Raw genomic sequence first — 15098 nt, forward strand, 5'->3', positions numbered from 1 at the left:
AACTCCCAAGTTTCATTCAGTATTACAAATCACATATTCTTACATTTATTTATATAGTGTTTGGTTGGTTATTTGGTCTTCAGAGAGATCTGTATTTTATAAGTCTTCATTATCACAATACGTTTCTCAAATAAAAAGGCAGAATCTGTGACCCTGCCCAAATCAAAACAAAACAAGATCTCAATCTTTTCTTCTTTTGGAGATTATAATGTGCATTCATACACTGAAGCTGTATGAATTCCTACTGAAAAGAGACAATTTTAACTGTATCATTTATTCTGAAATCATGACCATAGAATAGTTTTGCCTATAAAAAATCTATTACATCTTTAAGAACTAATAATTTTCTTTAGAACATACTTTAAGAAGCACTAATTTAGTCTATTTTCCCCAAGTAATTAAACAAAATTCTATCAATTGTGTTTTTGTTAATAAACTTTTGTATTGTCCTTGTTTATAAATGTTTAAGAGACAGAGAAAAGTACACTTTTACGTGATACTCAAAATACAAAAGACGTACAGAAGATGAAGAATATGCATCTTCAATCAGTTCAGGAAAAGAAATAAAAAAAGAAATCAGTATATATGTATTATTTTTATATTGCATAGAACTAGCCTTGTAGATAGAAAAAACAAGAATGTAAAATTCCTTGATAGTTGTTTTATCCACTTTCCTTTCTATTTTTCCTCTGTAACACAATTTATGTCCATAATTTATACTTATGCTGACATATTCAGCAACATTGATATCTAGTGAAAATGTCCACACACATTCATTCTTGAAAAGTTAACACTCATTTGCTACTTTAGTAGAATATGAGACTGTTAGAGTGTTGGATTATCTGCTGTTTTTGCTGTCTAAATTCACAGACAATCTTGATTCCTTATCTGAGTCTCCTGAAGAAATTCCTGCCAATATAATGCAGTTACACTTTCTTCAAAGAATAATTTCAACACTTGATATATATTTTTTAAACATGGTTTTAGCCAAATTTTAACAAGCCAGTTATTCACTTGTCTAGAATTATCCTATCATTTCATGATTTAGGTGAAAGAGACAGAGAGAGAGTGTGTGTGTATATGTATAAATTATTGTGTTAAGGATTTTTCCATTTTTTCTTGACAAATTGACCTCAGATTTGCACTGAGATATTTTGCCCTATTGCAAGACATGATTTTCTGATGTCACTGATATAGTGTTTTAATATGTTCTTACAGAAAATATAGGCTAATATTTATGCATCTTTGTGGAATATATCATAAAAGGATTACTCTGTGAGGCTTATTATTTCATATGTGAATAAAATATATTTAATGTTTGAGCCAATATGTTTTTATGCTTTTAATCAAATCAATAAAGCATTCCTTTTTCCTTTCTTCATAGAGCAATGAAGTTGTCTACTACAATGCAAAGGATGATCTTGATGTGAGTATTAAAAGTTTTACATTACATTACAGGCTAAACTTGACTAGGGTGAATGGCTTTCTAAACAAGCTAACCGTGTAGTACCTTTAGTTGGATTCATGTTCCCATCCAGCCTTAAAATTGTAGTGCTTATAGGCATTAACACCTGTTTACAGTCAAACTGGTTTTCTCTCATCTTAGACATGCCACAGTTAATTCTGTTACCCAAAAATTTCATTCTAGTTCTACATATTCTTGAAGTCCTGCTAACTTCATCAGGTTTGCTGGAGTCGGGCCATTTCACATAAAATTTTTAAGAATTTGTAAAGAATTGTAAGATATTATATTTTATAATTCATTATAACTATTATGGGGTAGTTTTAAGTGCTCTAGATATGTTAATAGTATTGCTCTTGTAAACCCTTAGATGGTGAATGAAAAATGAACTGTGTTTTATGATTGGCCTATTGCTTCAGCTATTACAGAGAGACTGAAATATGCTAACCTGAGAAGGCTAAAGCAAAACAAAAGATTATTCTGCTCTAATGGCACTTTGTGTGTGCAAGGCCTAATAGAGAAACTCTCTATAATCCAGGCCCTGCAAATCTTTCTCTCATGATTTTTTCCTTTCCTCAAAATTGCTTTTCCATTTTATGGTCCAAAGTGGATGCTGCAATATCCACAATGATATTTGCATTCTGTACATCAGAAAGGAGTCAGATGGCACTGAAGGTCATACTCTGGAAATTACAGAAGACACATCTGTCTGCACCTGTTGTCTACTACTTAGTTACTAGTGTTACCTAGTTGCCAGAAAATGTGCAGTGTAATTCCCCATCCTCCTCCCACCTACCCATAAGCATTAGGCAAACAAAATATAAGGTTCCATTACCAAGGAAAGAATAGAGAGAATACTAGTTGGGAGTTAATTAGTAGTTTCTATACTTAACTTCAATTTGTTCTTCCTGGCATATTGAAGTTAGTACCCACATCTACCCCTTCAATTGAGTGACTTCTGTCAGTTCAGTTCAGTTCAGTTCAGTCACTCAGTCATGTCCGACTCTTTGCGACCCCATGAATCGTAGCACACCAGGCCTCCCTGTCCATCACCGACTCCTGGAGTTCACTCAGACTCACTTTCATCGAGTCAGTGATGCCATCCAGCCGTCTCATCCTCTGTCATCCCCTTCTCCTCCTGCCCCCAATCTCTCCCAGCATCAGGGTCTTTTCCAATGAGTCAACTCTTCATGGGAGGTGGCCAAAGTATTGGAGTCTCAGCTTCAGCATCATTCCTTCCAGTGAACACCCAGGACTGATCTCCTTTAGGATGGACTCATTGGATATCCTTGCAGTCCTAATATAGTCAAATTCTTCAACTTGAAATGGAGCAAAAAATTCTCATTTATAGTAAAATGATTATGACATTTTATGCTGTGTTTAGTATTATTTAGTTCCTAATGCATATGTTTTGATCACTGTGACCAAAATGTTTTCTGCGATAGAAATATATAGTCTTTATTTTTAATTAATTTTTCATTGAAGGATAATTGCTTTACAGAATTTTGCTATTTCTGTTAAACCTCAGCATGAATCAGCCATAGGTATACATATATCCTCTCCCTTTTGAACCTTCCTCCCATCTCCCTCCCCATCCCACCCCTCTAGGTTGATACAGAGCCCCTGTTTGAGTTTCCTGAGCCATATAGCAAATTCCTGTAGGTTATCTATTTTATACATGGTAATGTAAGTTTCCATGTTACTCTTTCCATACATCTCACCCTCTCCTCCCCTCTCCCGATGGCCATAAGTCTATTCTCTATGGCTGTTTCTCCATTGTTGCCTTGTCAATAAATTCTTCAGTACCGTTTTTCTAGATTCTGTATATATGCATTAGAATATGGTATTTATCTTTCTCTTTCTGACTCACTTCACTCTGTATAATAGGTTCTAAGTTCATCCACCTCATTAGAACTAACTCAAATGTGTTCCTCTTTAAGGCTGAGTAATATTCCATTGTGTATATTAGCCATTCATCTGTAGATGGACATTCTAGGTTGCTTCCATGTTCTAACTGTTGTAAATAGTGCTGCAGTGAACAATGGGACACATGTTTCTCTTTCAATTTTGGTTTCCTCAGGGTATATGCCTAGGAGTGGGATTGCTGGGTCATAAGGTGATTTTATTCCTAGTTTTTTAAGAAAATGAAAGACAGTTAAGAAGTGTAAGTAAATACTGAAGTAAATATTCACTTTAGGACTTTTAGTGGTTATAGCTTTTTTTCCCTTAAGTTTATTGCTTATCAGATGAAGTTGGACCTATGTAGATGATGAAATTAATTCACTCTCACCAAACATTTTGCAATATATGGTTGGATTTAGTTGGTTCTTATACTCCAACTTTATATATGTAATGATATTTTTATTTATCAAGTGTACATTTGTACATAAGTACATTATGTTTCTACATTTGTACATTATATGTGTACATAATGCCATTTTGTTTTAATTTGAATTGGTTTACTCTCACTGTTATTTATTTTACTTTTCTGTTTACCAATTTAGGGCTTCCCTGGTAGCTCAGTTGCTTGCAGTGCAGGAGACCCAGGTTCAAGCTTTGTTTTGGGAAGATCCTCTGGAGAAGGAAATGGCAACCCACTCTAGGTCCTTGCCTGGAAAATCCCATGGACAGAGGAGCCTGGCAGGCTGCAGTCCATGGGGTCACAAAGAGTCGGGCACGGCTGAGAGACTAACATGCCAATTTAGTTGTATATTTTTATTGCTCAAAGTTCACAAAGCCATATTCATTATGAAAAATTGGCAACTGGAGATTATATGATGTGAGCTTATTATCTCATACGTCAATATCTAATAGCTAATGAATACAGGAACTAATTGGAATGCTAAATATTGTAATAGAGTTATCAATTAATAAATTTGTCCTCATATGTTTGAATGGGATATAAATATCTGAGTTCTAAATAAATTTTCTATTCTCTAGAATAGTTATATATTTAACCTATGAGTGGACTTTGAAACCAAGGGGCTGATGTCTTGCCAGTAATGTGAAGCTGTAGAAAATAGGTAGGCCAGATTTAACTGTAGACATATTTTGATATGCTGACACAAAAGCCAAGGACTTTGATTGCCTTTGGATGTCATACATTTTCCAGCTTGCCCCAATTCCACTCTCTTTGTTGTCTTATTCTCTGTCTATATCATGCATCTACACACATAAAAAATAATGTAGAATTGCCTTAACATAATACAGGGATAGAATCCTCAGCACACCAACATTTTTTTTTATTTTTACTTTATTTTACTTTACAGTACTGTATTGGTTTTGCCATACGTTGACCTGAATCCACCACGGGTGTACATGCGATCCCAAACATGAACCCCCCTCCCACCTCCCTCCCCACAACATCCCTCTGGGTCATCCCCATGCACCAGCCCCAAGCATGCTGTATCCTGCATCAGACATAGACTGGTGATTTGATTCTTACATGATAGTATACATGTTTCAATGCCATTCTCCCAAATCATCCCACCCTCTCCCTCTCCCTCTGAGTCCCAAAGTCTGCTATACACATCTGTGTCTTTTTTGCTGTCTTGCATACAGGGTCAACATTGCCATCTTTCTAAATTCCATATATATGTGTTAGTATACTGTATTGATGTTTTTCTTTCTGGCTTACTTCACTCTGTATAATCGGCTCCAGTTTCATCCATCTTAACAGAACTGATTCAAATGTATTCTTTTTGACAGCTGAGTAATACTCCATTGTGTATATGTACCACAGCTTTCTTATCCATTCATCTGCTGATGGACATCTAGGTTGTTTCCATGTCCTGGCTATTATAAACAGTGCTGCGATGAACATTGGGGTACATGTGTCTCTTTCAATTCTGGTTTCCTCGGTGTGTATGCCCAGAAGTGGGATTGCTGGGTCATATGGCAGTTCTATTTGCAATTTTTTAAGGCATCTCCACACTGTTTTCCATAGTGGTTGCATTAGTTTGCATTCCCACCAACAGTGTAGGAGGGTACCCTTTTCTCCACACCCTCTCCAGCATTTATGGCTTGCAGATTTTTGGATCGCAGCCATTCTGACTGGTGTGAAGTGGTACCTCATTGTGGTTTTGATTTGCATTTCTCTAATAATGAGTGATGTTGAGCATCTTTTCATGTGTTTGTTAGCCATCCGTATGTCTTCTTTGGAGAAATGTCTATTTAGTTCTTTGGCCCAATTTTTTGATTGGGTCGTTTATTTTTCTGGAATTGAGTTGCATAAGTGGCTTGTATATTTTTGAGATTAGTTGTTTGTCAGTTGCTTCATTTGCTATTATTTTCTCCCATTCCGAAGGCTGTCTTTTCACCTTGCTTATATTTTCCTTTGTTGTGCAGAAGCTTTTAATTTTAATTAGATCCCATTTGTTTATTTTTGCTTTTATTTCCAGAATTCTGGGAGGTGGATCATAGAGGATCCTGCTGTGATTTATGTCAGAAAGTGTTTTGCCTATGTTCTCCTCTAGGAATTTTATAGTTTCTGGTCTTACGTTTAGATCTTTAATCCATTTTGAGTTTATTTTCGTGTGCGGTGTTAGAAAGTGATCTAATTTCATTCCTTTACAAGTGGTTGACCAGTTTTCCCAGCACCACTTGTTAAAGAGATTGTCTTTATTCCATTGTATATTCTTGCCTCCTTTGTGAAAGATAAGCTGTCCATAGCTGAGCACACCAACATTTAAGGAACGGTCTTGAAGGCAGGGTAGGGTGTGTAGAATAAGAGTAGATGGAAATGAGGAAAAAGTAGCTTTCATAAAAGAAGTAAGTCGTATGTAAAAGCCCATAACTTTAGTTGATGTTGAGTTAAAGACCAGTTGTTCCTATTTTTCTTCCATGTTTGTTTATTTGTCCATCACCAAGTTAAGATTTGAATATAAAGAATGATATATTCAAATGTAGTCTATTGATTTTGTTCGTTATAATGATGCTACATGGCCTCACTTAAAGGTAAAGCACGCATTTAAAGGTGATCAGTTATCTTTTTGGAATGTAACTTTCTATTAGCTACATCTGAATTCGTTTGTAGAGAGCTGTCATGTTGTAAGCTTTTCAAGGACTTTGATATAAGACAGTTCCTCAGGGGCATTTTATAATCTCCACGCTACTCTAGATCAATGCTATTTATATTCACCTTCTGGGTATAAAAATAAAAACTTAGTGACAGCCAGATTTAGCTAAAGTGGTGACTGAAATAAGGGCAAAAGTAATGTCCCTTAGGATTGTTTAATATTACATAAAAACTATGACTATAGTCATTCATACGGATTTTTGCTTTGGAACTTCAAAATGTATTACTGGGCTAAAGTATTTGGTTATTTGGTTAGCCACAATTCTCCTGGTAGACATAAGGTACCTAAGGTACATAGCTATGCTGTATCTAGTATTTGCTTAAATATTTTAAGATAAAATAGAGATGATATTTCACTTCTAAATTCTTCCATATGAAACTATTTTCCCCAATTAATAACAATACATACGTGTATAATTACTATGTATCAGTACATTGTTATATGGAGGAAATAGAGTATGATACTGAAGAGGTTGTATTCCAGAGTTCCACTGCAAGCATTTGAATCCCAGATGTGCCATTTTCTAGCCTGGTGATTTGGCAGTCACCTAGCCTCTGTTTTTTCCCTCTTGGCCTGAAAAATAAAGGTAATAGTTATACCTACCTCATATAGTTACTTTGAAAATTAAATTAGTTAATGCATATAAAGCATTTAGAACATTCCCTGTCTTACAGTAGGCAATCTAGAAATATTAGTGAGTGTAATTTTTAAATGAATAATTATTAATATTATTACAATGCATTTAATATTCATTTGAAGTGATTTTAGTTCCACATGGGGACACATTTATGCATGTGGATGTGTTAACAATAATTAAAGAGTACTAATTTGAGTTATTTTATTGTTGAGAATATCCTTATATTTGTGTGAAAAACTTAAGAAAATGCTTAACAAAATAAAAATTGAAATAGAATCTTCTAAAATACATTTAGAAACACATGTGAGCAGAAATTTGTTGTAAAATCCTTGTGAGTGGTATATATCCAGATTAGAAAAGATAATTAAATGTCTAAATAAAATGGAAAATAGCTAACAATTCAACAGTTAGTTATGAAATTCCACATTCAGGTTCTCCTTAGTTTTGATGGGTGGAGATACCACTATACCAATGAGGAACTGCCCTCTCCTTAGTTTTGAAATTTATTTAGGTTCTTGTTTAGGTTTTTAGAAACATCTGTCCCAATAAATCCTTAACTTTCCTAAAGGTTTAGCGAAGTAGATTCTGCAGAAGGTTTGAGTTGTGCTAGCATGCAGCAGTATTTTCTTGATTCCCAGAGCAAGCAAAGAGAAGGCAGATCATTGCAAACCCTTATTAACCTAATTCTAAGATCTATGTTTTGGACTGAAATCCAAATGAAATAAATTCAACCCACAATTCCCATGTCGATAAATTAGGTTGATTTATTTGCTACATTTTATTTTATTGATTACATTAAAAATGTGACCTGTCTGGGACATTTGGCTAGTCTGCTGAATTCCCTTGCATATTTATGTTGCTATTTATTTTCTTACTGACCTTGTCTACATTAAAATTAATCCCAACATAATGTCCTTTCTAAATGTCTTTTTAAAAGGCCAATCATTCATTTTATTTTATAGAAATATCAGTCTGCTTCTAGAATGAACCAAAAGCGGTATGTATCAAACAGTGATGAAATATGTTCTAATTATTAAAGAAGGAATCAAAGTCTAGGTTTCTCTCTCTCTCTTTTTAAGATTATCTGATAGTATGTGGCCTTTATTTGAGGCTCTGCTAATGATTATTGTTGAATCCTCATAGGAGATAGTATAGAGATAGAATATTAATTGCTTCAGTAAAATAAATGGTATAATCAGAGTTGCCTTTTTTGTGTGTGAATCTAAAATAAATGGTTTGAATATTTTCAATGTTCTTTGTTTGAATTAGATTATAATAATAGTTATAATCGTATTATAAAATATATATTATAATAGTCGCTCAAACTTATGTTAGCTTCATGGGCTTCCCAAGTGGTGCTAGTGGTAAAGAATCCGCCTGCCAGTGCAAGAAGCATAAGAAACTGAGTTTCATCCCTGGTTTGGGAAGATCCCCTAGGGGAAGGCATGGTACCTCTCTCTAGTGTTCTTGCCTGGAGAATCCCATGGACAGAACAGCCTGGTGGCCTACAGTCCATAGGGTTGCAAAGAGTGGGCATGACTGAAGTGACTTAACATGCATGCACATACTTACTCTAAACTAGGAAATAAATGCTTTGTAGGTAATGTTATCATTCACACTCATCTTTTGTGGCACATACTATTATTTAAATAATTTTCAGAAAAGTCAAGTAAAATTTAGTGAGCTTAAGTGACTTTTCCTCTGTCACAGATGTGTATTTGGAAGAGCAGAGGATTGAACGGAGTGCAGTCAGAGTGATCCACAGCAGGAGCCGTGTGTCACTGGGCTGTGTTGCCCTGCATATGCCATGGGCATCCGTGGTGCACAGGAAGGACCCTGTGATGGAACTGTTATAAATCAAGATTTTTCCATTAAAATTTTTGAAGATAGTTTTGATTTAAAATTTTAATTTATTATACCTATCCATCATTCTTTCCATATTTAATTTTGATGTATATGGCTTCTATTTATCCAGCCAGCTTCATCCTTGACTGTTGTTAACAGTGACTTGCAAGTAGGTAAAATAAAATCTCTGTGATTAAAAAAGATGGTTAGACTTTAAATCAGAAATCTTCACTGATCTGATCCATCATTCCCAGTGATATTTACCATGAACCCCTTAAAATTAATGCATGCACCTTTGTGTGAAATATAGCCTTATTAGAATTCATGGGACGGGGAACTGTTAAAACTGATAATAAGGAAGATTATTTCAGATTCTATTTCCTGTAGGAATAGTGCCATGTGTTTTTGGGGCCTTCTTCCAAAAATTGAGTCTGTTTTAATATTTTTGTAATGCTTTGTACACTCCTGCATGTGCTGCTTTTGCAAGGATAGTAAAAACATTGGTCCTAAGCTGCTTTGGAGTAGTGGCATGCATAATTCTCTTTTAGATTCCACATGTAATTCTTCCTTTACAGAGGGTAGTGTATGGTGTATTTATTTAGAACTCACTGAATTAAGTTTGGAAACTTTGGTGGTATTATGTGGGCATTATCTACTCACCCTATGTACAACATTGGGTAAACAAATATGGGGACTGGATTGTTTTGAATGATATCTTCAACCTTTTCTTGCATATACATATCAGTTTAAAAAGATCACCTATTTACTTATAAATTATATGTAAACACACACACACACACAAACACACCTGAAATTATATGCTGAGAAACCTCCCAAGAGATTTCCAAATTTTTAAGATAAGTGAAGTTTTATGAAGTGTCGGTTTAAGTGGCGTTTCACAATAAGAATTGCCAGAAAAAAGCAAAAAGTTTTATCTAGATACTTACTTGCTAAATGCCTTTGATTATGATGACTTTCTGTTACCACTGGAAATACCTCAGCAGGCCATATGAACACAGGGATTTGTTACCAATATAGTACTAAGAAATCTAAACCCATATTTATAATAATCTTCTTGATGATGTTAGCTTTTGTGACTAGTTTCAGTTCAGTTCAGTCGCTCGGTTGTGTCCGACTCTTTGCGACCCCATGAATCGCAGCATGCCAGGCCTCCGTCACTGGTTGAACTAACTGAATCACTTTTGTATCTGGTAATGAAGTTCAGTAAGAAGAGCTAGTGCTGGCAATGGAAGCATCATCTCCGTCATTCCCTTTTTGTTCAGTGCAACTTCCATTACTAAAATTTCAACTTCAATTATTGTTAATTACAGACATCTTTTAAAGCTGGTAGAACATATGAGTAGGTTGAAGCTAAGAAAATAGTAAGTAAATTTACACATCAGTTCAATGCAGTCACTCAGTTATGTCCGACTCTTTGCTACCCCACAGACTGCAGCATACCAGGCCTCCCTTTCCATGACCAACTCCCGGAACTTACTCAAACTCATGTCCATTGATTCGATGATGCTATCCAAACATCTCATCCTCTGTCATCCCCTTCTCCTCCTGCCTTCAATCTTTCCCAGCATGAGGGGCTTTTCAAATGAGTCAGTTCAACGCATCAGGTGGCCAAAGTATCGGAGTTTCAGCTCCAACATAGTGCTTCCAATGAATATTCAGGATCGATTTCCTTTAGTATGGACTGGTTGGATCTCCTTGCAGTACAAGGGACTCTCAAGAGTCTTCTCCAATGCCACAGTTCAAAAGCATCAATTCTTCAGTGCTCAGCTTTCTTTATAGTCCAACTTTCACATCCATAAATGACTACTGGGGAAACCATAGCCTTAACTGCTGCTGCTGCTGCTGCTGCTGCTGCTAAGTCGCTTCAGTCGTGTCCGACTCTGTATGACCCCATAGACAACAGCCCACCAAGCTCCCCCATCCCTGGGATTCTCCAGGCAAGAATACTGGAGTGGGTTGACATTTCCTTCTCCAATGCATGAAAGTGAAAAGTGAAAGTGAAGTCACTCAGTCATGTCCAACTCTTCGCAACCCCATGGACTGTAGCCTACCAGGCTCCTCCATCCAGGTGATTTTCCAGGCAAGAGTACTGAAGTGGGTTGCCATTGCCTTCTCCTATAGCCTTGACTAGATGGACCTTTGTTGGCAAAGTAATGTCTCTGCTTTCAAATATGCTGTCTAGGTTGGTCATAACTTTTCTTCCAAGGAGTAAGCATCTGTTAATTTCATGGCTACAGTCACCATCTGCCGTGATTTTGAAGCCCCTCAAAATAAAGTCTGCCACTTTTTCCACTGTTTCCCCATCTATTTGCCATGAAGGGATGGGACCAGATGCCATGAATTCTATCCAAATTCTGTCCATGTTAAGATATAGCCTAAGGTTCTATCTTAGGATATGACTTAAATTTTGTGTGTTAATGAATGTTTGACAGACCTTAATGTGCAATTCCGTAGAGTCAGTCACATCTACATTGCTCTGAAGGTGATAAATATGACGTGATGCTTCCATGATTTTATGGGCAGTAATTTAGATGGGAAAATCTCCAAGAGTGTTGAAGAATAATCTGATACTATTAAAAAAGACCAGGAAACAGCATACCAGGCAATGGGAACAACAAGCACAAGGGCCTTAAACCAGGAAGAGCAGGATGTGTGTAAGGAGCAGAAAAACAGGCCCGTGCAGCAAGAACATGAACAACAAGGAGGACAGGGCAGGAGACGTGGATAAAGAGTGAGGCTTGTGAGCCATTGAGAGGTTTTCATTTCTTTATAAATATAGTAGGATTTTGGTTTCCTGGAGTCTGGGCTCTTTGTACATTAGTTGTAAGGTGTTAGTCTTTGCCTCAGATGTCAAGGATAAAAAATTGATCTTTTTACTCTACCAATTTTTTTAAACTTCTTTTGCCCTGACAGTATTTTTTTTTAAGTATGTCTGTCTTTCATAATCTTTACAGTATAAAAATTTGCTTTTAATTTTTTTAGAAATAGATTGGCCTCATTTAAATCTTTCATAATGCAATGTGTATATACCACTACGTGCTTTCCAGTGGGAGTGCTATTTGACCTTTTAGACTATTTGAAATCACATAGTGCTTTTCATATGCAAGAAATCATTTCACAGTCCCTTTGTAGAGAAAATACCCTCTCTGTCACTCCCTAAAATTTAGGTTACATATTTACATATAGAATAGATATGTATATGTTTTTAGAGTATTCCATTCCTTTCTAATGGTGATAATTTGCAAATTTATACTGCTCACAGAGTTTACATCAGCTTCCAGCTCTTGTCATAACACTGACCTGTACTATGGTTGTGATGGCTTTCATGCTTACTGTGTGCTAGGTCCTGGATGGGTGATTGACAAGCATTCATCCAGCATGCAAACTATCAATAAAAATTCATCAACTTCACTTTGAAAATATCCTCAGATCCTGTATTCCTACTTAATGTTATCGGCTTTCCTAGCGGCTCAGATGGTAAAGAATCCACCTGCATTGCGGGAGACCTGGGCTTGATCCTTGGGTTGGGTAGATCCCTGGAAGAGGGCTTGGCAACCCACTCCAGTATTCTTGCCTGGAGAATTCCCTTGGGCAGAGGAGCCTAATGGGCTACAGTCCTGGGGTCATAAAGAGTTGGACATGACTGAGCGACTAAGCACAAACGTTATCATTGTAATTTTCATCAGCAACCTCAGTATATTTTATTTGAAGAATGCCTATTTTTGCTTTTAAAATTTAATATGCAAGTTACTACAGTGATCACTATCCCTTTTTGACATTTTAGTTCCATTTTATGTTTCATATTCATATTTATCTTTGAATCATTTCATCATATTTAGAAAATGTATGTATTTTTTGCTGTAATATCCCCTATGTGATTTTAAACTTTTCCTCTGTGTTATTTCAGTTGCTTACTGTTTTCCCTGCCACCAAAGTCAGGTTATTTCAGACTGTTTCTTCTTTCTATTTCATTTATCGTAATTGTAGTAGAAGAACACATGGAGACTTAACAATGCATCTAATTTTAAGAAATAGAATTATTCATTCAAGTTTCTTCTGACCACTAATGTTATGTGTATCTTTTTTTATTAACTGTGAAACATTCTTTTCTTAATATATTGAGTAAATTGCCTTTGAGGAATCCATGTTATAGTTTTTCCATAGAGTAAATCGAAGGAGTTAAAAATTTTAACTACTTGATGACCTGGAGAAGTCTTCTGAATTTAGAAGAAAATTTTATTTCTTCATCAGCCATGATTAACTGAACTCATCTTTTTTTTTCTGTGGATAATATGCTATTCATTTCTTCATAATTTTTTTTGTTTTCTTATTGTTGTGATTCAATAGAGCATATGTACAAATATTATATCAAAATCCTTAGTATCATTTTAGTGTCATATATTCAGTGTCATCCAACTCATATTTCCATTTCAGTTCTACTCATTTACGCAGTGCATCTTTGAGTCATAGCGTCCTCAAGGAGAAAAATAGCAGCTTAAACCAATTAACTCAGGAGACTGGATGGTGTTCGTATTGTACCATAACTGAATTCATTATTTACAGTTCAGTGTGGCCTAACACCCTGACCAGAAAAATTATAACTGGCTGAAGGTTCAGCATCTTTTTCTCCCTATTCATTATTCATTAACTGGGCATGGGCAGCTGCAGCTGCCCTGATGAATCTCCACTGCTTATTGATGCAAGTGATTTACTGAAAGGGAGGCTTTCCTATATATCAGTCAGAACTGGTAACCAGCCTCCATGCTTAGATTCCAGTGGTAAATAGTGGTTACAGAGCCAGTCGCATCTTTTAATCCATAGAGCTGATAACATGTCAGTATAGAGCAGCCTTTTAGTCTTGGTGTCCCATGAAAGGCTACTGTAAATATCATACATCTATGATTATTATTTTCACTAGGTGATAATACACCTAGAGGCACATTATGTATCCAAAATTTTATTTGATACTGGTAATACAACTGTGACAAAAAATTTCAAGAATCAAAAATATCTATATTGTAAAAGTGGCAAGGCCCTATTGTAAATAATATCTATTAAGTAGTTGTAAAAAAGAAAAGGATGTACTTGGAGGTGGAAGTTTTAAAATATACACATGTAGACTTTGGAGAATTTTATACAAGTCTATAGTCTTTGGTTTTGAAGAACTTGGTTCAGTACACAAGAACCCATTCATTAAATCCCTTCACTGCTGCTGCTGTCGCTTCAGTCGTGTCCGACTCTGTGTGACCCCATAGACGGCAGCCCACCAGGCTCCCCCGTCCTTGGGATTTTCCAGGCAACAACACTGGAGTGGGTTGCCATTTCCTTTTCCAATGCATGAAAGTGAAAAGAGAAAGTGAAGTCATTCAGTCGTGTCCAACTCTTCACGACCCCATGGACTGCAGCCTACCAGGCTCCTCCGTCCATGGGATTTTCCAGGCAAGAGTACTGGAGTGGGGTGCCATTGTCTTCTCCAACCCCTTCACTAGTGAGATAAAAATAACCATTGTGATACCTCTTTGGAGAGTCTCCACTCTTATTAAGTGTTAACTCATTTTCCCTTGGCTTCCCTCATAGCTCAGTTGGTAAAGAATCCACCTGCAATGCAGAAGACCCTGGTTGGATTCCTGGGTTGGGAAGATCCACTGGAGAAGGGATAGGCTACCCACTCCAGTATTCTTGGGCTTTCCTTGTGGCTCAGCTAGTAAAGAATCTGTCTGCAATGCGGGAGACCTGGCTTTGATCCCTGGGTTAGGAAGATCCCCTGGAAAAAGGGAAAGGCTACCGACTCCAGTATTCTGGCCTGGAGAACCCCGGGGACTATACAGTCCATGGGGTCTCAAAAGAGTCAGACACGACTGAGCGGCTTTCACTTTCACCTTCACTTGCTTTCATTTTCTTTTGGTTATAGGGACACAAAAAGTGACAGAGGGCAGGAGAAGGTAAACTTAGCCATAATGTGATTGTGAACAAAGTTTTTCAGTGTACATGTTTAGTTTGTATTGTGCATAGTGATTAAGCTAGTTTCTACTGCAATTTATGTGAAATATATAAA

At 36.4% G+C, this 15098-nt stretch overlaps 1 protein-coding gene across 7 annotated transcripts in view; it reads left to right on the forward strand.

Moving 5' to 3' along the window:
- The window catches only part of CACNA2D1 (calcium voltage-gated channel auxiliary subunit alpha2delta 1), a 541059-nt gene that overhangs the window by 329185 nt on the left and 196776 nt on the right, over window positions 1-15098 (forward strand). For all 7 annotated transcript variants that reach the window (XM_069586656.1, XM_069586658.1, XM_069586659.1 and 4 more), the window contains one exon: window positions 1385-1426. In XM_069586656.1, the coding sequence (XP_069442757.1) occupies window positions 1385-1426 (42 nt within the window). The remainder of the gene's footprint in view (window positions 1-1384; window positions 1427-15098) is intronic.

This window comes from Ovis canadensis, chromosome 4, assembly GCF_042477335.2.
Source record: "Ovis canadensis isolate MfBH-ARS-UI-01 breed Bighorn chromosome 4, ARS-UI_OviCan_v2, whole genome shotgun sequence".
In the NCBI taxonomy this organism is placed as follows: Eukaryota; Metazoa; Chordata; class Mammalia; order Artiodactyla; family Bovidae; genus Ovis; species Ovis canadensis.